General features: G+C 38.7%; 1 protein-coding gene across 2 annotated transcripts in view; it reads left to right on the top strand.

The window, feature by feature from the left end:
- LOC139773799 (uncharacterized) overlaps positions 1–25,605 on the top strand; it is an 82,982-nt gene extending 57,377 nt beyond the window's left edge. For both annotated transcript variants that reach the window (XM_071708530.1, XM_071708531.1), the window contains exons 4-6: positions 8,795–9,008; positions 14,502–14,636; positions 15,582–25,605. In XM_071708530.1, the coding sequence (XP_071564631.1) occupies positions 8,795–9,008; positions 14,502–14,636; positions 15,582–15,786 (554 nt within the window). In that variant the 3' untranslated portion in view covers positions 15,787–25,605. The remainder of the gene's footprint in view (positions 1–8,794; positions 9,009–14,501; positions 14,637–15,581) is intronic.
- Positions 25,606–25,648: the final 43 nt, after the last annotated feature.

Genomic DNA, 25,648 nt, shown 5'->3' with positions numbered 1-25,648 from the left:
ATTAACATTCAAAAAGCTCGGCCGTTCGCTCGTCAGTTTTGATGCAAACTATGCGTATTTAATCATAAGTGAAAATACCGGAGCATTTAACTGATGCAATATTAAAGAGTGAATTTTTATAACATCTTCACGAGATGCTATTTCTCTTTTTTCTTGTAGTAATATAGGAGCCTTTTTTTATTGTAACCTTTTTTTATACCTATACAAAACTAATAAATAAACCAATAAATATACATACAATTTTTTTAATATTATGTAAATATCCCCGCCAATATATATATATATTTTTATTTACTTTCAAAATCGCTAATATTTTACGAACATTTTATGCACAGTTTTAAAATTATAATCATAAACATTTTTTTGTCTAAAAGTAATAATAATAATAATAAATATATTGTATATGATGTATACTGTAATATAAGTACATCGCGATTTCTCGGCAACGGTTGAGAAGCGCATCGTCTCCGTACAGCATTTGTCACTTCTATATCAATACTACATTTTAGTAAAATTTCGACAAAATCGGTGACCCCGAGGGTTAACCCTTCCCTTGTAAGCTGCGAAGAGCAAATTTTAATCCCTAAGTGCGCAGCTTTGCAAGCACGTGCAAAGCGACTTTTCGATGCTCCGTGTACTCTCCCTTATGAAGTTCAAACTAAAAACGCGAAATTGTACGTTTAAGTAAAGGGCCTTTTCTGCATGTACTTCATCGGGTGTCCGATAGGACAAAAAGGGTAGGCAAAGGGTCAAATTAATAAAAAAGAAATTTGTTAATATTTTTTCAAAATTCCTTAACCAATCATTATTTAAAACATACTCAGAATGAAATTATGAAATAAATTTTAACAGTATGAATATCAAAGAATAATAAATAATAATTTTTATTAATATTTTTTATACAAGCTCGAGCCTTTCATGTTTTAATTAAGGAAAAATCGGCTCCAGATTGCTCGAGCGGAACATCCGTTGGAAGTTATCGGCGAGGTTCTGCTCTACACTCTGATGTATATTTTCACAGATTGTTGGCAAGTTTGCTATCTTCCGCGCTAACACGGATATCTCGTGAAGCGTTCACGCTTCGATAAATTCATCTCGTCGTTGTCGGAAACTCTCCGTAAATTCGATCTTCGCGTAGCGCAAGCGAAGTATGACTCGGCGATAAGTTCGTACGCAATTTTCCTGCGAGAGCGTTCGCGGGGCGATGCGTTAAGCCCTGCCTCGAGAAGCAGGAGGAAAGGAAGAGAGTCTACCTATATCGCGCGTCCGTAGCGATCTCTCCTTGACGTCGTCGTCGGAAATGAAGCGGAAAACCGGTGCTCATCCGTTGTCGCCGAATCGACTTCGCTCGGCGACAGGACCGATCGTGTCTCGATCTAAATGTAAATTCGCCATCGGCAGCGCAGCGGGCTCGTCTGCGGGAAGTGTAGTCTTGGTGCATCGGCCACGGCACGAATGCAAATCGCATAATCGCGACGTGTAGACGTTGACGTGGGGCGAGAAGACGAAGAAGTGACCGCAAGGTGAAATTTAATCGACATCCACAGGTCGTTTCCGTGACGCAATCGAGTGCATTTTTCATGCGACAGGATTCAATTGTGCGACACGCTTACTGCGAAGTATCGAAGCGAGGGAACGGATAAAGTTTCCCACATATACAACGTACTTTGTACCAATCATTTATTTTCGAACATTTTTCCAAGGTTTTCCGAGATTGTTAGGATTCACCGAGATTGTTAGACTTCTGTCGCTTTCAATATAACCGACCCGTAAAACTGTTCGCAAGAACAACAGCTTCGCTATACTTTTAAAAAGGATGTAGACTATTTTCTTTTTAGTCCGGAAATTTTTTTCAAAAGTAAATTTCGAATTAATTCTTTTGTAGATATATATTTATTTGCGCCATGTTACTCTATACATCTTACGAAATAAAAACGATTGAGCAAAGGTGACTATAGCCCGTCAATAAAAGATGCAAACGATCGTCGGAATAGGTGAGGCTGCATTAGACAATGCAGTAGTGATAACGTTAAGGCCATCGACACGGATTGCTGACTGCTAATCGGGAACCAATGACGGCGGGCATCGCTGAATGTCGTCGATGGTAGTTTAGCAATAGCATTAGCGAGCTAGTTTGTGCAGGACACGGCAAACTGGGTCGCGCAGGGTCCATGACATCTGCTGCCCTCGCTCCTGCTCCTCTTTCTCCCCGTGCCTCGCCCTCCCTCTCCCGTTCCTGGGGATGTGGGTCTTCTCCGTTTTAACTCCTTTCTGCTCGTCCCTCTTAACGAATACACTATGACGATGTCGGATAATGTCGTTACCGCGCTTCGCTCTCCACCTAATCGCATTTCGCATTTTACCGGCGTTCGTGAACGTCACTGATGATAAACGCGACGTTTATTATTATCGAGGAAGATTCGACGGTAAGCGCGCTCTTAGACCCTCGCGAGGGCGTTCCGCTCATAAAAACGACTGATTTGTGATTCCATTAGCTCTTAGTTACTCGTATTCCATTTTCTAATAGTATGCATGAATCAGTCGTATAAAGGAAATAACACAAATCTAGAAATTAAATTTTTGAAAACAGAGATGTTCAAGTTTAATCTCGTAAATGGCAATCGAATTAAATCTGTTTTAGCAAGACTTTAATAAATATGTATCACGCAGACAAGTAATTTTAGACTGTCATGGACAGACCAGTAAATTAAGGTCTGATTGTTCCAATCTGTTAGTAAACTAACTAATAGTTAAATCATGTATACGTCTTCGTTTTTCTTTCAAATTAGACAAAGACAGACATATGATTTAACTATAATTAGTTTACCAACAGGTTGGAACAACCGGCCCTAAATCAAGTAGAAATAGAAGGGTCAATCAAAGACCAAAAGCTTTTAGGCTGTAATTAGCCTTTCTGTCCCTATTGGGATCGTCAAGCCTTTTCAATTTGCTTTATCCAATATTAATTATCGAAAAGTTTGTGCTTCGGATTGCTTGTTTGAATTTCATTGAAACGACGAATTTAATAAACTCACGCTATCCATTAATTCTCAGTAGATTGAGTAGATTGACCTAGTAGATTTATATATACGAACTTCAAGTGTGCAGTAATATGATACTAACAAGAAACCACGAAAAAAAAACCGTACAAAGAAACTATCTGTTTTTCAAGAATGATACATTGGCTTGCACGAACTGTTTCGTAACCGACTGGCGCGTGGAAAAATGCCATTCCGTCATTTCAATATTCAAAATAATAATGTAGATTTGCGGCACGGACGACGGACGGTGCCTTACAATTTAGACGACAGATGTTGCAGCCGCGTTCTCAGGGCCGCGCGTGTATAAACGTTGCGTCGATAAAATTTTTTCTCCTATACCTCTATCTGCATACCCGCCACCCAACTACGCGACTTACCGTCTGACTTTCTCCGGTTCTTCAAGTATTGAAAGGTTTTCCGTGGGCGAGTAGACGATGTGAAAGAGAAAGAGAGAGAGAGAGAGAGAAAACGGCGGTTTATGACGACAAAGTGCTAGAGTGCGAGGTAAACTGCCGCGGATGAATATAACGTCGTTTCATCGACGTAGGCTTCCTGGTCAGTTATATAATTTGCGTTGGACGTCACTCTTTTCAACTGCGAATTTTTCGGATAATATAGAGATGATATTTTTTCGGTAAAAATATGGAAAGTTGCCTCTGGATAAAGAGGATTGAAAACCTTTCGCAGAAAAGAGCGAAATTTTAAAAGCTAAAGATAATAGAGAAACTTTTTCTTTAATTAGGACTAGATTATTTGATAAATTTTTTCAATTTGTTTCAAGATTTAGTATGACGTATTTTCTCGGCGGTATAGTGGGCTGAGTTTAAAAATTTTACAGAACTCAACAATGTGAAGAGAGGTCTTGTTAAATTAAATAAACTAAACTAATTAGACACACGTGAAAATGCAACTTTACGTTCATTATGCATCACAATTTTACTTTGTTTTTAACGTCTTTTCCAATAATCGCATTTCATTAATTAAGCCGCTCTGACATTTTGTTAATTAGAATATTAATTGTAGCGTTGTAATTAAATTGCTGCATATACAGTGCACACACATCTCGCGTTATTACTTTAGTAATACCTGCGTCAGATTACACGATGCTACCTGCATGATAAGGCTATTGTGCTAGACGATAAGCCATAATAATGCATCAGCGAATTTTATCCATAAATGCAAAGGTCGGATAATCGGCGCATGAGGAAGCTTATCGACTCTTTTAATACATATACGATGATGATAACAAAATAACCGTTTTCAAGTAGTGATAACATTTAGAGTAAACTTTTGAAAAAATACTCTATATTTACCTGTGGAAAAAGAAAAACACTTTCTATTTTATATATAAATATTTTTTTAAATTTCGTAAATATCTCCACAAGTTGGGTCTACGAATAGTCCTTTCGAAATTATTACCTTCAACTTTCTCTATGCTATGTTCTCAATTATTCCATCAGGATTCTGAGCCGTCGATTCTATTTCCCGTAAATGCGCAGCTGTTCCACAAGGGACAGAATTGGCGGTCGGCATTATCCCGTTCGTCCTATACCTCCGAGGGGCTGCATTAATTCCGCCGACGATCGAGGATATTTCGCTAATAGTTCGCGATTCGTCAGATCGTCATTTGAACGCCGATTGATCTTCCATGAGGACGCGTTTCGCCGCATCGCTCACAACCGTGCAATAGTCGGATCTGATGGGATATTTTATTTTGCTGAAAGGTCAGGTTTATCGTATGCTGCAGGGGCACACGCCAACCCTAGCGCGGCGGTCAGAGATAACGGGCGAGGGAGACGGTGATTAATACGGCATAACGTAGCGACGCGGGCTAGCCAGTAGATTTAGTCTTGGCCTTTACCAAAAGTGGGTCGCCCACTTTTCGGCGATGCCCGGTCAACCAATTAAAACGCTACCTTCGGCTACCTTCCTTCGACCTATTCCAATCAACTATGTCAGTCGGTTAAGCAATTAAAACGGTGTTATTTCGGTACTGCATATCTATACGTATACGCGTTACAGTTTATTTTCAACGATTCCTGTTCTAAATCTGTTATGCATACTTACATATCTGTTATGCATACATGATATATTAGCGTTTAAAAATTGCCAAGAAGATACTCGATCAAATTCTCGTTAGGAAAGAAAAAGGTCAGCTTTAAATTTATTAACAAAAAAGTTGCCCTATATGAAAACTGCAAAGTGTGTGAGACATTTGTAACGCGCGGTAGATAAAGTACCATATAGAGACTCTTTTTCTATTCTTTTCTTGTTCTTTCCAATACTTTATAAAATAGATCTCGATATTACAAGTAGTTGAAGAGTTCCATTTGTCAATTTCAATTTTTTAATCGCTTCTAACGTTCTCTAAGATCGAAATAACCGTCGTTTCTCTTCGCTCAATTAAAAGAAAAGACGGTAAAGGCCGATTGTCAGATATATCCACGGATACGTGAACGCTGGTAATCGATCGGCGGTTCGCCGCGAGTTTATTGAGATCCTGGACGTTGGTCAGGAACAAATCCCGGTGGATTGTCGTTTCCAGGCCTCGCCGTCTCATCCTTCTTTCTTCTTTATCGTCCTCCCACGACGAAACTCTCTACCAGTCTACTCGAAGACCTCATCTCGGGACGAATATCGAACGGTTTTCCGATACTTTCGGCCTCCGGATTGTGACTTCTTCCTCTCCTCTTATTGTCCGCGCGATTTGTACCGACGACAGCGCAATACCCAGTATTCCACCGCCGCGTTCACTCTTTTCTGCCATTGTCGGCTTTACGAAGCCCGAGAAATTCTGACGGACGTGAAATGACGGCTATTGACTTTGAGATTAAGCGATCCTTGCGTGACGGCTATACGACGGCCAGGCACGACATAAACATTCATGCTCGTACACTCACACGTCCGCCGATAAATCGAATTTAGCTCGAGAGCTTTTGTCCAGACGCTATAAAAATAATGAATGGCCGAGGGAGGATAATTGAAATTGTTAAGTTGTGCGTGGGATTGGATAATAACTGGATAATACTGTGGAATTAACAGTTGTTATCGTAATCATTAAATAATATATTGGATGATTATTTAATAATTAATTATCATGAAAGAACTGATTACTAATTTCGTTATTAAAACTTCACGATACTACCTCGTATGTTGAAAATTCTCTTTAAACCTTTTAAAGCCTACGTCAGCGCAGTCTTTACCAGTCGTTACCTAAAAGATTTTGTAATTTCCTGGAAGGAAAAATTAATCTCCCCACTAATCGCCGTAACCTTTCACCTTATTGAATGCTTGTATTTAGAGAGTCCTGGGAGGGTAGAATTTCGTTTACGTAGACGGTAGACGGTATATCATATTGTTTTTTTGCGAATATAAAAATATACAAAAGAAATAAGCAGGTTTTTTCAAATATCTCATTGTCAAGTAATATTTATTAAGAAATATATTATCATAAATCATTTTATTAATATAATACGTTTTTCATCTGAAGGAATATATTTACACAAACATTTATCGATGTTTGCTATATAAAATATTTTTGTCGCAATAAAATGACTCTTCGTGCTATCGACGAAGAATACACAGCATCACATGCACATCTATTCACCTACATCTTCTCGCCTCGCGGGGGGTGTTACGACATCACCGTGCAGTCATGCATTTGGCAACAGCCATAATTTTTTTTCGCGTTCGTACGTGTACATACCCGTGAAGCGTACATAGCTGGGAACGAAAACGTGGGCCCCCACCGGCTTTGTCGACGCGCGCTGATCTCCATTGTTGGGGAGACCGAGAATTGCAGAACCGCGAGTATTCCGCGCTGTGTGCAGATCCTCCTCGAGTTGAGAGTCCGACCGCGTTACAAATTTCATGCTTGTACTTGCTCACCGCCCCACCGCATTGCACCACGACGGCTTGAGCGGCTTCCTTCCTGTCTCTGAATTATCCAACGTTGATGTTGGAAGGTAGCTAGCAAATAGCAATGCCAGCATTTAATTGGCGAGCGACCGTGATCCCGGGGATGTCCAACGAGCATTCCTGAATTTCGGACGTAATAAATTTCGCAAAATTATACACCCAGTTAAAACAAAGGGTTCAAAATTCCGAGAATGCATTCACGTTCTTTATTCTAAACACATTCTTTCCTTTATCGGCACCGAGTCGAGTTTCCGTTAACGATGCTATAATAAACAAACGTCGGGATGTCAATTAAGTCTAGGTATATATCTCAGAAATGCATTCTCGAATTTTTTACATCTTTTTTATCTATATATCTTTTTGTATATGACGTTTAATCGGTGTTTAAAGATCCTTCCATTTAACCTTCAAACAGTTACGGAAAAAAAGAGTCAGAATATATTTCGCTCGTAACGACATTTTAAATAATCGTGCCCCCGACATCAGTACGAAACGTGATCGCAATTTATATCTCCCTTATCGAACGATGACACGCGTTATTTACAGTCCGCTATAGCAACTAGTGTCAAACGAAGAGCGAATCCAGTTGCCGTCTGTAGTGAAGATGCGATCGTTCCGTCTGCTAATGTATGGGGCTCCTATCTCTTAACGGAAATCTAAACGACCGAGAGAGACGTTCTACGCGTATCGTTTCGTCAAATCACCAACAATGCCGCGTATATTTAAATGGCCGGTGGATTCAAAAGAGGTCGCGAAAGCTCCCCTTTGCATACTAAACGCCGCATTATCCCGACGCTGCAATAACGTTACCAATACGGGAGGAGCGCATAACGATACTCCGGGCACGGTACGCGTGATAGGCGTGCAGCACACATACCAGCACGGCTATCTCATAATGGTTCCTGAGATGAATATCGAAGAAAAGTCGTACAAGGGCCAAAGGACTTCCTTACGTTTCTTCCCTGAAACTTTCGTAATAACTTTCGTAGGAATTCCCTTGATTTACCGATGGACTTTTCTTTCCTACGTGCAAAAATTTACTAACTTAGAATTTTCCAAGTTGGCGTTCTTTTGTAAATAAAAATTTATTAAAGGTGATATATATTAGAAAATAATGAGGCATTTTATATTCTACATCTAATTTGCTTTTAAACACCGGGAAATTTTCAACGAATAGTATTTTCACGTTCGTATACGTTTATCATTTTATTCCCAGCTCTTATTCACATGTTGCTTAAAGTTAAGCGAAACAGTTTATATTTTCAAAATCGTTAAATAAAGCTTGTTAAAAAAGAGATAAAAGTCCCTGTTTATAATGATGTTGAGGTAGTTAAAAATACCAACAACTTTTTTACCACGATACGCTTATAGACTCGGAATATATTTTGTTGCGAGGCATAATCTATTATAATCTGTCTATTATATTTATACATACCTATTATACAATGCGTTTCAAAGCACCGAATGACAATCTAGAGATAGATTCTTTATCAATATCATAGTGTAATATCAGTTTAATTAACTATTACGTTTGTAACTATCTGACATTCGAGTTTAATATCTTTTAAAGTAAATCTCAAATGAAATTTTTGTTGAAATAAACTATTTCAGACCAAATACAGTGTGTTATATAATCTCACTTCTTCGAAATTCGAATTATCAAAAGCTCCATAATTGTATTTCTATTAACAAAAAGTTATTTCAATTTCTCAAAAACTCTACCCTCGAGACTAATTAGTTAAACAATTTGCCGCTGATGTATCTGCATGTTTCATCAGTGCATCGGTTTTCGGCGCTCGTTCCTAAAATAACCAGTGAGATGTGTGTTGTTTCAGGGGTATCTGGCAAGGACGTGAGCGCATGGCCGAAGATCCCGTGTCTGAGAGGCCGCACGTCTAGCAAAGGCGGAAGCGGTGCAGGAGGACCGCACGTAGGCCCGCCGCAATGTCCGCACTCCGTTTTGAGCAGCACCCGCAGCTCCGTGAGCAGCTCGCCTTTGAGCCCGTGCCCGACGCCCATGCCCTTCCTGGTGACCTCGGGCTCCGTCAGGTGAGTACAGCTAACATCTTCCAATATATATATATATACATCATATATAAATTACCCCCGGTGACACGCCTAATACCGAGATTCGATTTATTAGCGCCAAGCTTGGCAAAACCGACGGATTTCAAACTGCGTTATAATAGAAAATATATATCACTGTAAATGTCACACCGCGGAGTGTAAAAATAGGACGCGTTCCTGAAGTTTGATATTGGGTTTTAGAAACGGCTTTCTTGCCGATTCCGGCGTCGTAATATTTCTTTCATGTTTTTCTTTATCAAACAATTGCAAGTTTGCTTTCTTTCTTTTACCGAACTCGGAGCTATTTATTTCCCGCGTGGTTGTCTGCGTGGAATAAAGCTAACAAGGGAAGGGTCAACCCTCGGGGTCACCGATTTTGTCGAAATTTTACTAAAATGTAGTATTGATATAGAAGTGACAAATGCTGTACGGAGACGATGCGCTTCTCAACCGTTGCCGAGAAATCGCGATGTACTTATATTACAGTATACATCATATACAATATATTTATTATTATTATTATTACTTTTAGACAAAAAAATGTTTATGATTATAATTTTAAAACTGTGCATAAAATGTTCGTAAAATATTAGCGATTTTGAAAGTAAATAAAAAAAAATATATATATTGGCGGGGATATTTACATAATATTAAAAAAATTGTATGTATATTTATTGGTTTATTTATTAGTTTTGTATAGGTATAAAAAAAAGGTTACAATAAAAAAAGGCGTACAAAAAGAGAATATTATAATAAAATGATTGCGATTATTTGTCGTCTTGCTCTGTAACTTTACAAACTTTAGAGTGATTGAAATAAAAAAAACAAGTGAAACATAGAACTGACTTACACCAAGCACACTTTATAAATCCAATTTTTTCGCAAGCACATTTTGTTTTTAATAATGAGACAGGAAAACACACGTCATTAACATTCAAAAAGCTCGGCCGTTATTTGCTCGTCAGTTTTGATGCAAACCATGCGTATTTAATCATAAGTGAAAATACCGGAGCATTTAACTGATGCAATATTAAAGAGTGAATTTTTATAACATCTTCACGAGATGCTATTTCTCTTTTTTCTTGTAGTAATATAGGAACGTTCCCTTTTTTTATTGTAACCTTTTTTTATACCTATACAAAACTAATAAATAAACCAATAAATATACATACAATTTTTTTAATATTATGTAAATATCCCCGCCAATATATATATATTTTTTTATTTACTTTCAAAATCGCTAATATTTTACGAACATTTTATGCACAGTTTTAAAATTATAATTTAAAACATTTTTTTGTCTAAAAGTAATAATAATAATAATAAATATATTGTATATGATGTATATACTGTAATATAAGTACATCGCGATTTCTCGGCAACGGTTGAGAAGCGCATCGTCTCCGTACAGCATTTGTCACTTCTATATCAATACTACATTTTAGTAAAATTTCGACAAAATCGGTGACCCCAAGGGTTGACCCTTCCCTTGTAAGCCTGACTTGAATTTCTCATCGAAGAAACATTGCGAGAAGCAATACTTAGCGATAAGGCCTTCCGCAATTATGTAAATTCGCAGAACATTGCAGAGTTCCGTTTTCGACATAACAGCGACATCGCTGTCGTCCGCGTAAAGGCCACGTCCACTCAAAATAGGTTTTATACATATTTTATCAGACGTTATATCCAGCCATGAGACAAACATAGCTCGGCAGTGTAAGTCGCACAAAGTTCATCCGGGCGGTAGTCAATGTACGTTTTAATTCATTGCTGATCCATTATAATTTCCTGCCACGTACGTCAATCGTCATATTGATTCCTTGATTTTCATCGCCAGAGGCGCGTGACTGATGAGACAAATGACTTTTCTATGACTTAATCATGACTTCAGGGAAGAGATCATTTCGATAAAACATTTCTTGTTTAGTGTTATTACGCTTGACAATCAGTCCATTAATAATAATTTAATAAATCCATGATTATACATTACATCCAAGCATTCAAAAGGAATTTATACTTGTTCTTAGAGCAATTAAATTTATAACAAATTGCTTTTCATCAGTGATATTGAATTTATTTATTCAACTGCTCTTTCCTGAAATAAAAAAAATGACGACAGCAATATCGCTGCATTTGATATTAAAGTAACGTTGCACGATTGATGAAGGTACGATGGCTAACGCTTCCTCTTTTATTTATGCAATCATTTTTTATCGTCTGGCATAATGTGATAACAATTGATGTTGTGGGAACTGGAAAAACCCGGAAACGCGTTTGCAATATTATGTTACATAAATAATGTTATATATATGTAATACTATATTTATTTCAACTAATAATACCCGTGCTATTCTACGATATCTACGCTAAATTACTAGAAACACTTGTACTAGAAGCATTAACGAGTTGTTAACGTTTAATTGCGATCTTCTACACTCGCTATAACGATTACAGTTATTTCCGACTATAATGATTTTCGTTAATATAATGTGAGTGCAAGAGTCATCAGCAACTTTTTAATATCACTTGTTGTGAGAATTTTATAAGAACTAATATTATGTTTTTATACTTGCAAATTTTTTATATAAATGCACAAAGATAAATTTTGAAGCGGTAGCTTTCAACTATTCCAGTGATATATAAAGTATTAAATTATCATAATATACACAAAGTTTCTGAGTTTCATCTCTCATCTTTTTTTATGCGAGTAAAATATTCTACGCTACTTAAGGTAAGCCGTAAAAGTAACGCGAAGCAGGCGAGATAAATGCGCTATAATTTTATGATGCGTTGGTGCCGACTCATAAATTGGAACAAACATATTACCGTAGATAAATGGAATAAGAACAAGAAAAAGCCCTTCTTTTCCGCGATATATGAGCGCGGCCGTTAATCGCGCATAGTTTAAGGGATGAAGCTATTTTACTTAGAGTTATGAACTTGCACAAAACTTGCCGTTCAGCTTACGCCAAGTTTGGAATATTCTCTCCAAAAATTGTGTACTTTTAATCTTAAAACGTATTAAATCAATCTATATATATATATATATATATATATATAAACAAATGGATCTCAATTTTTGCCAAAATCTGTAAATCTGTTAAAAGCTTCTGTTAAAGCTGAATTTGTTTTATTTATCAATCTATCCTGTTCCATTTCCGACGAAAATTTTTCCAGAAGACCTAAGGGATGTCCCTTCGCGAGGGAACCGATCCTTCCGAAAAGTTCGCGCAAATTCAGCGGATGTGAGCGGAGTAGCGAGTTTGTCGGATATATAACTTCGACATCCTGACATGCCCGCTCGGGTCTGAATGAATAATTCATGGCATCTCTCAAAGCATTCAGGGCCCCCGCTGCAATATCGATAACCATCCACTTTGATCAACTATTTCCCGTCCCGTCGTCCGATAATCGTTTCGCGAATTCCCGCGGCACGAATGCGAGATACATTGGAATCTATTGCAGATAAGCAGGCTTGTCGTTAGTCAGCGTTATACGCTGATAAATGTTTTTATGTACTTTATACATTATATTTTTTACCTTTGTGCATTTATATAAAAAATTCATAAATTGATTTAAAACCGATTTAACAATTTTTATCACTTTAAAATTTTTCTGTTAAAATATTCAAACGTATTATTAATTTTCAATGGCCTATAATAGCTTTTTGCGATTCTGAAAATACACATATAGCAGAAAATAATATTCTTTATTTAGTTCTGTATAAATAGATTTTAATTTAGTAAAATTTTAATTTTAGAATTTAATTATCGAAATGTTTAACATTGGAAACGGAAAAAAAGCGAAATCTTTTTTGCGAAGCGAAAACTACAAAGAACAGATTAGTCAAACTTGATTCGATGTAGTCAATAATGTGACACGTATTTCTTTGTAAAAGAACAAGATATTTTTTTAGGATATCCGCTTATTTTTGTCGCGATATTTCTAACGGATAATATACCGTTCCGCATGCCTTGCGTTTTAATCGTGTTTGGAGAAATTCTATGAAGAAATCGCTTATGCCGTTACGCTCGTGGTCGCGTTTAAAGCCTTAAAATAGTCGCGGCTCTTAGTAGAACGTGGGACAAGAACGAGACGTTCTTTTCGCGTCAGCGAAGGGCAAAAATGCCTCGCGTGTAGAGGCAAATTGAATGCGTAGGTGTATCTACAGCGCCCGTACTTATCGAAGCTATCGATTGGCTCTTTTGCTCCGCTCTCAAATTCAGGAGGCTTTTCGTCAACTTGACAAATGTTAACGGCGCGAACGAGGCAGAGGCGGAAAGAGGGCGAGAGTGTGTGAAATCCATATATCTGTTATGTAAGCCGTGATACGTGCGCGAGTTTTCATATGTCGGCCTGCAGATTTTTCCGCGCTCTCTTTGGAATCTCTCGTCTAGAGCGCAGAATCGCATGCATTTCGCATTCCTCATATTGATAAAAAATATCTTCAGCTCCTTCCCAGATAGCACGCATGTCTAAAAGATGTCTAAAAGATGTCTAAAAGAGGTCTTTACGGCGTCTTTTAGACATACGTGCTGTCTGGGTTTTTATATTGATGACGGGAAGCTAATCGCGTTTTTCGATATAAAGAAGAGTCAGTTCTCCTCGTAAATTGGAGTATTTATAACAGTTTTTTTTAGAGGCATGATCGAAGTTGGATTTAATAGCGCGTTTTGGCGTGTACGAATGTGAGAGTGATTAACGTCTTGCGTGCAGCATTAATCACGTCTTCGTAACGATCCGGTAGAACCTTGCTCCGGGGCAACGAAGTGTAAAGTTCTTAAGAACTGCTATGAAAAAAAGAATAGATTCTATGCGTCATCTCGCGGTCATTAGGCATATTTAATCGAGGACTGACGTACTCGAGCAAGTTGCAGCGTACTGAAACTGTGCACGAATATTCCGAGAGTTTCTTTCTCATTCGCTCTAACTTATCTTTATGGAATTTGACAATGTCATTTTTTTCCGAGGTTTCTCTCAAAATTTATTTCCATATACCAATGTTTTTTCTCAAGTTAGGCGCTTAGAACAAGACTAAAACCCAATTAATTTTTTCCAAAGACTGTTACACAGTTTTACATCTCTCAAAAAAAAGCTGCAACAAATATTTCTTATTTAACTTTTCCGTGACAATTTTGGACGATTTCAAAGCTATCGGAGAAACTCGAGAGAATTGGTTTATCTCTCTATAGGGTCGCTCCATCCCCTAAAATCTATATCCGCGCGAAGTTTCAAATCTGTTTGAGTTTACGGGTCGCCAAACTTCTCTTGTTAGTCTCCGAAACCGTCTCTTGTTGGTCCGAAACCCCTCGGCTAAGTGATTCACTTGTATTCCGCGAAACGTAAGAACAAAGTCACACGTTGAGTCCACCCTTGGCGACACGTTCGGAAAGAACTTAAGGGTTAAGACAGACGAGCCGCGTGCATGCTTCTGTGGGCAGCCTAATTGGCAATTAACCGATGTCCGTGTTCCAGTAGCGGCATGGTGCAAAGCGTCGGGGCCAATTTATCGCCGGCCGAAACATTCGGATCGATCCGGTCGCTTTCGGTGACGAGGGAAGTCGCCAGTTTCCCTCTATCGCGGACGCCCACGCCGCCCCCGCAGCACAGGTAGGTGAATGCCGTTTATTTTACTAATACTTGATTCCGATGTGTATATTCAAATACGAATACCGATAGTGCGGGCAACGCACTTCGTGAAATAAATTCAGCGCCTCCGCAAATGAAGCAGTCTCTAATTTTAGCACAAATTGAATGTGGTAATGTGAAAATTATTCATGTGAGTCACGTAATAGTTCAATAAATAAATACGAATTCCGACGAGATTCTAATAGTTCCACTTGTTCATTTATTTATGCTAAAGATAGCACTATTAAAGTCGGTAAATGTTGAAGCATTATTAATTTAGTCAATAAATGTTAAAAGTAGCATTATTGACTACGTTTACGCGGCTGCTTGTAATCCGGTTTAATAACTACTGTATACTATCTGATCCATAATTTTTCTTCTTTTGATTATAACGATCATTTAAATATGAACCTATTTTGATATTCTAAGCATTTGAATTAATTTTCGATATTTATATACTAAAAAAGTTGTAGTTCAAGTATCAAAAAGGCTCATATCTAAATGATCATATTTATGACCAAAAAAGAAAAATTTTGAATCGGATAGTATACGGTACTTATTAAATCGGATTATAAGCCGCTGTGTAAACGTAGTCATTAATTTAGTCAATAAAATGCATGAATTTTCTGCCATTGTCCTTTAACCCCCAGTCCATAAGATCGAAGCCTATCGTTTCATATTTCGAAAAGACTGAATTTGCAATTATTAGAAAAAACTAAACTAAATCAATAAATATATATATCTTAACGGATCTATAACGAATTAAAAAATCCTAAAAACGAATAAATACAAAAGAAAAGATTAATTTACCCAGACCGAGTTTATCTGAAAATGCACGAAATACATCTGTCTTACGGACTGACGGGTTGACGCGGCCGAGGCGAACGTACGCGACACTCACGAGACGAACGGCGGTCGTCGTTGCAGACCGTCGGCGGTATTGGCGACGAACCCCGAGGAACTGGTGGGCGTCGGTAGCCCCCTGAGGGAGGCTTCACCCAGGCCGGAGGTGCGCGTGGTCGCGCCGTCCCATCGGCCACTACCGACGTCCGCCCTGGCCGCAACGAACCAGGTCGTCTCCACGGCGAACCGAAAATCCGTCAGCATACTGCTACCCGAGCAGAGCGGATGACAGCAGCAACAGCAGCGACAGCAGCAGCAGTTGCTGCATCAGCAACAACATAAGCAACAGCAGCACGGCTTCGTGCACCGTTGCGACGAGCAGCCGCTCTCGATCTAGGAGAATCTTCTCGTTCGTCGAGACGAGAAGAGGACGCCGATGCGGCTGCGACGATGAAAACGACGCGTCTCGCGTTACACGCCGATCCGATTCGGGTAACTGAGAATTAATTGATCTCGTCACGTTTCTCGTCCGCCCCGATCTTGGGCACGGTCTCCGCATATACGATGCATGAGTAAAACTGTCTGACGAACGACGGAGGTGAGTGATTGATGACTGGTTAACGTCGGTTAATGGTCAACCGCGGCTCGACCGGCCAAAACTCCGTTTTAAGTCTGACCGTTTTAGATCGCGATCGACCCGCAAAACCCCCGAGAGGGCTTGAACTATCGTCGACATTAGGAAACGAGGGACCTCGTGATGAAAATCCTTCATCACTTTTTACCGCTTGATTAACGATACTCTACGCGAACCAATATTTTAAACTATCGTGAATTATCATTGCTTATACGGAGACATTGTCTGATGATATCTCGACTAGAAACCGTGCTCGGTGTCTCCATAGTCTGATACTCGATGGCAAATCGTCAAATTACATCGCACAGGTTTATTACGTAATTGAAAAAAAAAATACGATTGCTGGGAATTTTCCAGCACTATACAATAATAATATTTGAAAAATAACAACGACATTGAAAAATTTTGCGTTTTCAAGCTGTGGCAGAATCGATCGCGCTTCTATTTACTTACTCTGTCGCATTATTAGAGCGTTATTGTGCACTGTTAATAATCTAAAAATATACACAGCTACTAATCAGAAATGCTATTTGACACGCATCTTAACCTTCGAAAATTACATATTATTAACAAGCATCATAGTGCAAACACAATGATATGCTGTGTGGAAATCTACCAGCTAGATAAAAATATAGAACTGTGGTTTAAGAATTCATCTTTTGCCTGGAAAGCAAAATAAATGAATTTTCACCGAGAAAACGTATAAAATTTATACGTTCGTACCACGTTCGTTTGTTATTTAATTAAAAACACGTTGGTGTTTATTTTATACGTAACGAAATTTGCATGTTCTACTCTACAATAACAAAAACTATTTCGCAAATTAGACTTGACTCACGGTACTTTTGTACGGCCCGTCGATAAAATAATTTTGATAAACATTTACAAGCTTCGATTGTTATTATCGATACGCTTTCTCTTTCCTTTTTAGCAATTATAATAAAATAAAATATTAGCGGTTATAATAAAAATGAATTTTACAAACATCGTTATATCTCTTTCGATCTGAAAGCGAAAAGAAATGAAGCTGAGCTGTTATTTTGGATATTGGATAATTTTTCTAATAAAAAGAAACAATAATTTATTTATGTTAGACAGATTATTCTACATTATATAAATATGGAATTGTAATATGTTAATTTTTGGTTTACTTTTTATCGCGAGACCGTAATTTTGCGAATGCATGTTCGCGAATTAATACCATACGCGAACATCATTTGCCTCTTTACGCATTAAGGACGTACTATTCTCAGCAGGGCGTCCCTTTCTCGCGCATCGAAAGGGCTAATGTCTGGGGAGGGAGACACCCAGCACGGTTTTGCACTATCAGCGCATTAATTAAGTCTCAGTTATTCTCGACTCGCAATCGAGCGATACGCCTTCCTATTTACACTACCGCCAAGCTCCACCGTCTCGAACATTTACATCCCGGTAGATATTCGTCGCAACGGAGCGCGTTTCTGGCCAAAAGTAGTCCTTAAGGTATTCTCGCGCGCGATTTACCACATCCCCTCGAGACATCAAACACACGATCCATCGAAGTGAGAGAGGTCGAGATTAATCCGAGTCCCCTCCTCTCCTTGTCTTGCTCTTGCCCTTTCACACCTCTTTAGCCCTGCAGTACTGAAACGCGGTCTCGCGGATTATTAGATTTTTGTCACAGCAGCGATTTAGGATCAGCGAATAAATACGTTTGTACGTTGTTTATTATTACATTTTTTATTCCGCACTCTGAGAGCTTAATTTATCAAAATTTTTTAACAGCAACGTAAAGTAAAATTCTGAAAAATAGCGACATTGACTAACAAGTTGTAAGACAAGTATCCTAAACCGCATTTATCAGCGTAGGCGCTATATATTCACAGCATCTTTTGCTGACTCAACTTCCAAGAACGTCTTTAGTATTGGAGGCAGGCTGAAGGGGACAACTTTCCCTCTCTCTTTCTCTCTTTCTCTCTCGCGACCAAATCTCCGATATCGGTCACGAGAATCGATATCGCGAGAGCGGTGAAAATTCTCGATTGATTCAGATAGGTAAATACGTTAACTAAATAGATAAACCGGTGCGGATGATACGGATGACGCTGGCAGATGTTCAAAGCTTGCCCAGACGGGTCGATGAGATTTTCGGTCCAATTCGCGCAGGATTGAGATGACGCTCTTCTTTTTAATCCAGACGGATTATCCCCGACCTGGTTCATCTGATTCAACGAAAAACACCTAACCGGCATTTACGCTAGGTAGTACGACAGATTTCCCCGGTGCGATCCAGCACGTAAGTTCAGCCTTTTTTCCTCGGCATTTGCATTAGCTTGAAATAAATTGGCTTTCGTAATAACTTGACACTTTTTGAAAATTCGTTTAGTAAAATATGATGGGAATTATAATTTAGAGAAATTTTTGTGTCATATTTCACATTTACGAGTTTGAAAAACGACGTGAATCATTTGTCGCGGTTGAATGTCACTATTGAATTTATATAGGATCATTTATCACGTTTGAAACGTCACTGACGAACATTTGTTTCTATTTCGCGATCATAAATAACTTGCGTGATTTCTGACATGAGAAGCGCATGTCTAGAGACTGAAAAGTTAACAATTCTGCATGAATATCGGCATCCCCGGGAAAGATTGTTTGGAGTATTGATTAGTTGAAAAAGTCAGGATGAAACGACTAGCAAAATGACTGTATAACTATTGACAATCTATATAGAAGATATTCGTGTTGCTATAAATCGTGGAAAGAGGCGAGAGGAAGATTTCGGGGATACTTGAGTAAATTAAGAGATCAAAATTTAATAGAACGCAAACGGCTGGAATCGGGACTTGAAAAATTAAAGTGATGGAGGAAATCTCAAGAGAGCGGAAATCTCGAACACCTAACATTTTGTAGCAGTGATCTTTGTACGTGTTAAAGCAAACGCTTCAAGGGTACATTTTATGAGAGAATAATTAATTAAACTAATTAATCTTTATTTTATTTTTTTGACTTACGTAGAAATGAAATATATATTTATAGTTTGAACGACATACTGCTTGGATTTGTAATGTTTAAAAATTTAGAATTTTAAATAATATATCACTTTCGGCTCGTTATCGGGCAGTATGTCAAATAAATATGAAATTGAAGTTGTTTTCAGTTAAGATATCTCAATGCCAGTACGTTTTGTTCGAGTAAAGATAACAATTTACTATGATCTGTTTTTTTATAAAGTTCGTTAAATTCTACTCTCCGTTACTGTTTGCTGCAATATGTACACACACAGATCTCCCTGTTCCACATCACGAATTCGAACACGACAATCAATGAATCGCGAAACATTTCTATTTCAGTATAAGATCGCGAACTCGTTAAAGTCATCGAGGTTTTGAATTTTGCACATTACCACCAATCCCTGTCATTCTCAAATGTCGACTTTTCTCTCGGAACTCACGTTTGGATCGAGCATGAAAGGACACGCGTTACGTTTCGTAGATGGTCGATGTCAAAGAGACACGCTTTGTTATCTCGATAATAAGGCGAAAAGCGAAATTCTTGCGGCGCTGTTGGCGCTTCGCGATGAGAAGCAAGATGAGAGCAGGTTTTAACGAGTAACACGATCCTTAACATGACACTGGCCCACGGCAATCGGATTAAGTGCTTTTGATGGAATTGACCGAAACTGGATATGGGGTTTTTTGTGACGCTAATTAACACGTATCGTTCCGAACATTCGCGGAAGATATAAACGGACAGATGGGTGACAACTGAAAATGTGAGCTTTATTACGAGAGAGAAAAAATATTATCCCACAGTGAATATCACGATTAACGCATTTTTCATCATTAATTCTAAATTTGGGAAATTTAAGGAAAATAAAGATTACGATTAAGATTATGTTATAAAACATAAAGGAATCGAAATAATATAGAAAGAATATGATAAAAATAAGAAGAAATATATGTATATATATTAATACTTTTTCAATAACTTTATTAAAGGATTATTAAGATAAAGAATATTGTATAATTATCGCGACGTAAATGTTCAATTATATATAGCAAAAGATTTAATTATTATTTAAGATGGAAACGTATCTTAATCAATGCTAAGTTTAGAGGCAAAACACTATGTCAGTTGAGCGATATCTGTTAAGAGGCGTCCCGATGGCACTCCGTAGAATGGTGCTAGCCGGAATATCAGGCAATTTGCGTTGATGACTCTTACTCGTAAGAGAAAACGATGGGTACTAATTGCATAGTATATTTAAAGTAAGCGTATAGTCTTTAAGGTAACACACGCGTTTATGCTCATAATTTTCTGCTTGCTCGACGATGCTACGATCGATTCTCGATCACCCCCCCTCGCGGATTCGAGACCCTCCTCGAGCAGGCAGCCGAGATTTTAAGTAAGACTCTAGTCCTGTAAATATACGTATATAAACGAAGATATCAGTCGAGAAGCGTGCGACGAGTTTAAAGCATCTTCGAACTCATTTCACGCTTATGATTGTATCGACGAGGAAGAGATATCGCAGATGTACGCGCTTTATGAGCTTACGGTTGTATCGAGAGAAAAAGGATATTGTTAACTCTTTGGGGATACGTTGCCGTAGAAGAATATATATTATCCCTTTACAGGAATTTACCATTTAATCGTTATTTTGTATAAAAAGATTAAGAGGAAAGAATCTTAAAAATCGGTCTTTTGTACTTTTTATTTTAGATATATATACTACGTAGTGTTATTTATTTTTTAACAAACGCAAAATCCGCTCGAAGAGTTAACAAATGGATGTATATGCGCTTCTGTCCATCTAAAAGAATCGAACCTGTGAATCGCGAAAATCGCACGAGGCGAGGTATATCGATATCGCGGATCCGGATACTCAGACCAACGCCAGAATTTAATTATAAACGCGCCCTTGTGTGTCCCTTGATATGAATAACGAAGATTAACGACGCTACAGCTGAGACGGGCGATCTCGGTATATCGATCATCGTAACGCCGGCGGATGAACTCGTGAACTTTCGCCCGTTTCACAATTTCGATTCTGTTTCGGGGCTTTAAAAAAGTATACGGTGCATAATCCGGAGATCCGCCTACGTGCTCCTGTGTCAACGACGTGCTAGTTATTCCACGGATTTGATCGAGGACCTCCCACACCCCCGGAATTGAGTGACTGTGTCGGCCGAAACTGTCACGAACTGTTTCGCCCGAGAACTCGAAGCGGACGCGCTTGAGTTTCTGGATATATTCGACAATATATTTACATTAATCGTAACGGTCTAGTAACGCATACACGTGTATGTAGCTCACTCAATAGCATTTGTTCGTGCTGTCGTATAGGATAATGATCGGAGGTGAAAAAAGATGTTGCGTGTGGGCGAGTAATCGCGCAGGCGGTTCATCGAAATCATTTGATCCACGAGTAGAGTCGGTGATTTCGACTGGACGCCGTTTATTTTGAGGATGGCGCAAGTCGAATTCGATTTAAAAAAAAAAAGATTATATAATCCGTACTCGGCTATCGCATTTTAATCCCTGATTTTCAGGTCGGAACGTCTGGAAATGCAGAGTCGCCTTGTATCGGCGTAATTTAATCCGGTGTGTTCACGGTATTCACTCTAAATCACTTCGATAAGATTTCCATGGATTTGATTTGTGCCATCGTCGTAATAAGCGGCCCTAAGTCACGATATGAGAGACAAGGGAAGCGTGTGCCAAAAAGTAGGACAAATTTCTCTTTGCGCGGGACGAAACGGATGTTTCGTGTATCTTCTTCTGTTTTGCTCCATTTCGTCCCACTGTTCCACTTTTGGCAGAGCCTAGATACGGCATCTGGAATGTAACGTATAGTATCGCTGAAAATGAAATCCACAATTGGATGGATTCCAGGACGTTTCCCCGCGAGAATTCTCATCAATGCTGGCCCAATGTCTTCAACAAGATGGAACAGTGGGATCGGGGTGGGGTAAGCTCGTAAAGAGCTTATGAGAGACACTTACGTGAGAAATTTGCCGAGAGCGATGCTTTTACTGTTGAAGAGATTCAGTGCAGCAGTGGGCGAACTCTTTTCGGAATTGGAGGAAGTAAATCTTACAGATATACGTCTCTTAATTTTAACCTGGGATTTTTAATTCGACAGAATTGAGATTAATTTCCTCAGATTCTCAAAGCAATGCGTTTGGCCATGTGTTTTCGCTAAAGCGTTCGACTTTACTTCAGCGATACAGGTCAGGTCGAGTCATTATGCTCAAGTTTCAATAGAGAGACTCGATCCCGCATTCTCTCGCTCCGTTCTCCTCCAATCGGTCGATTTTGTTTTTATTTTCGCGATGTTAATTTCCGAGCGGGGTGATTCGAATGAATTGCTTCAACGTCGGCGAGGCTCAAGGTCAGAAATTAACGCGACTCTCGTCGCTCTTCGTCGGACACATCCTTCCCCGGATGGCGGAGAGTGCATTCTCACGTTGCAGTCGATGATGGCAGAACTTAGATAAGTTACGTAGATAAGGGTGATACGTTTTTTTTTCTCTTCTTTAGGCGAATTGTGATAGAACGCGTAGGCACGTAAGCCATAAGATTGATTCAAATGACTATACTATAATTACGATTTTAATTCTTACTTATATGAAGCCGATAAGCGAGCAAGTTTGCCGAGTGCAATTTGCCGCGAGCGATTCGCGCGGTAAGCGCCTACCGTGCTGTAAATAGAATTAATTTCTCCGCGATCTGATAGACGAGTTGAAAATAACTTCCTCTCGCTTTTGTAATTTCAAAGCTTGCGACGCTGCAACGCGAAAGTGGATGAAATCTGCTTTAAAAATCAATTTGCAATTAAAGTTTTTATAAAGAGTACATTCGTTGCAAACTTACAAAGTTAATTGTTAAAAAAGATAATATTTTATCTCTTAAAAGGAGATAATTAATCTATGCTGATGAAGTCGTTCCTAATTACATTAATTAATAATAACAGTATAATTACCTTGAAAGGTAAATGATCCTCCTTCACAGAAGATTAAGCGATTTACGTCCATTTCCGCCAATGCGGATTAACTTTAATCTTGGTTTAAATTACTTTTTATCTTTTTCTAATTCTTAGAACTAGAAAAAGATAAAAAGTAATAACTCTGCATTGGTAGAAATGGATGCTAGTCCGATGGCATATCCGTGAAAACAAACTGACAAACAGGCGGACCGCACTCGTTCGACTCTTGCTTGCCTAAAGGCTTCCACGTGACATAGATGTAAACGTACGATTTAAAGACGTATCGTCATGTCGAATCGAGTCCATCCGGCGGGACTCGTGTGACTCGCATTCACGGTACTTTTACGATATACAATATAAGTATACATATAGCCAAGATATATAAAATTTTACGACACATCAGGATGAGTTTTATAGCTGTTGATTATTATAAAGAGGCTGATTAAGTTTAGATATCGTTCCAGTGTACTCGATACATTTGATATAATGCAGTTAAAGATATTCGTATGGTAGATACGCGTTATTATTATTATCATCATTACCACCGTAGTTATACCTACCTTAAGATAAATACCCGACAATTTTGTCCTCTTTCTTAGCCGCGTTCGACGCGACGCTGACGCCACGACGAATAGAGAATAAACGGAGTATCTTTAGAATAGAACGCTTCATCTTATCTATTACGATTAAAATTCGATAATAGTGTCATTGTCATAATATGAATATCATCAACTCCATTGCTTGTTGTATAATAAATGATTGACGGATGACTATGTAATACAAGAAACCATCGGCGAAACAATGAAGCTAATAAGAAAATTTTATAACTCTCTCTGCATAAATCGATATGTAGGTCACATTGGATACAGCGAGAATTTATTTTAGCACAAAACAGGACGCGCGAGCCTGCGGAGCTCATTGCGACGGAATTCCGCTTATATACAGTCGGTCGCGGATCGGCACAGCCGGTGCGATTTTATACTTACGCTCGTAGCGATCGGCGACGGCAATAAAAGGAAGAAGCAGTTATGGCCTATACGCGCGTGTAGAGACACGAGGAACCGAACATAACACCCAACTGTATGTCGCGCATGAGTCGTACCGCGAGCTCGCGCGGGCATATAATTTCCGTTAAAGCGCGTTAGGAGACGTGGGACCGAGCGACATTTGTCACTCGAGCGAATCCGCTCGAAGAGAAGAAACCTTCTTTAAGGATAGCAAATTTTTTTATACCGAACTGTCGATCGGTCTCGATGTCGCTTGACGCGCTTCGCTTCCGGATGCGTTTAATTAGTATCTATTTGATGAACGATCGAATCGTTTTTTTTCTGCCGCGAAATCGGAAGTGCTCTGGGAGAGTAACGCAGCGGCGAACGATCGAAGGCGTCGCGATCGCGAACGAGGCGGATGCATGAATCTCCCCCCCCCCCCCACAGGCATTTTAAGAACGTTTCAAGAGAGACCCAATTAGCATAGTGAGATCGTTACGTCTGAACATTGATGTCATCATTGTCGCTATATGATTATTATCATCGCGCTATCTATTATCGTCATCCGCCGCGACGACGCGGTGACGAGGTAGTGCGGCTCTATATACGATATTCTGTGTCGATACCTACACCTAACTGTATATTAACAATGATCATTGTGTAAGGAGTTGAAATTCCAGTATAATAAAATCGCTCTTCATACTTTAGTCCTTCTACTCTCGACGATGCTCCTGATCACCGTGCGAGGGCGAATTATCTACGTCATCTACGACAATTCTACGATACATCTCTGTAATATCTTTATATTCTTAGGAATAAAAAGAAAGTCGATATCATTATTTTTCGATCACCGAATGCATTCTAATGTAGTCTAATTTTATTACTAAATTGAATATTTTAACTCTCGATCACTCTCTCTCGAAGAAAATTAGAACGTTCCATTTCTTATAAATAGGAATAAAGAAAAGCAGGTTTAAGATAATTTTTCTTAAGAAATTATATTTTCCTTTCTGCTTAAAGATGTTTTTCTCTATTCTTTTACAAAGGATACAAATCAGTCAAATCCAATGTCTTATTAAACATATATTGAATTCTTCAATATATTGAATATATTGAATTCTCGCTAAATCGTTCTCGCGGTTCTTATTTAAATATTAAGAAGAAATATTAAATATTAAGAATGAAACGTAACATCTCTTGAAATATCGCGACATATGCAATTTCGTATGGGTATTTTCTACGAGAGATGGAGGCGGATTGGCCTATCGATCGACACTGACGACGAAAGCTGATCTATATTCGAACGTTCACTATAAATTTGTCATAAACGAGCGATCGGGCCGTCACAGAAAACTGGAAAACTTCTCGCAAAGCTCTTGTGTAAGAGCATCATCCCCGCTACCCTAGCATTTACAGTGACTCATGAAATATAATGTATTTGTTCCCCGGACGCATCTATTTATTTGTACATTATTTCACGGAATAAATATATACATGTTTTTTGCATCCTCAGCCCGCGTCACGTCCTTACCGCACTTTCAGCTAGATAATAAGC

This window comes from Temnothorax nylanderi, unplaced genomic scaffold (assembly GCF_030848795.1).
Source record: "Temnothorax nylanderi isolate EJ_2023f unplaced genomic scaffold, tnyl_v1.0 TNYL_tig0069_pilon, whole genome shotgun sequence".
NCBI lineage: Eukaryota > Metazoa > Arthropoda > Insecta > Hymenoptera > Formicidae > Temnothorax > Temnothorax nylanderi.
The sequence above is the reverse complement of the archived record's forward strand: the minus strand, read 5'-3'. Positions and strand labels throughout refer to the sequence as shown.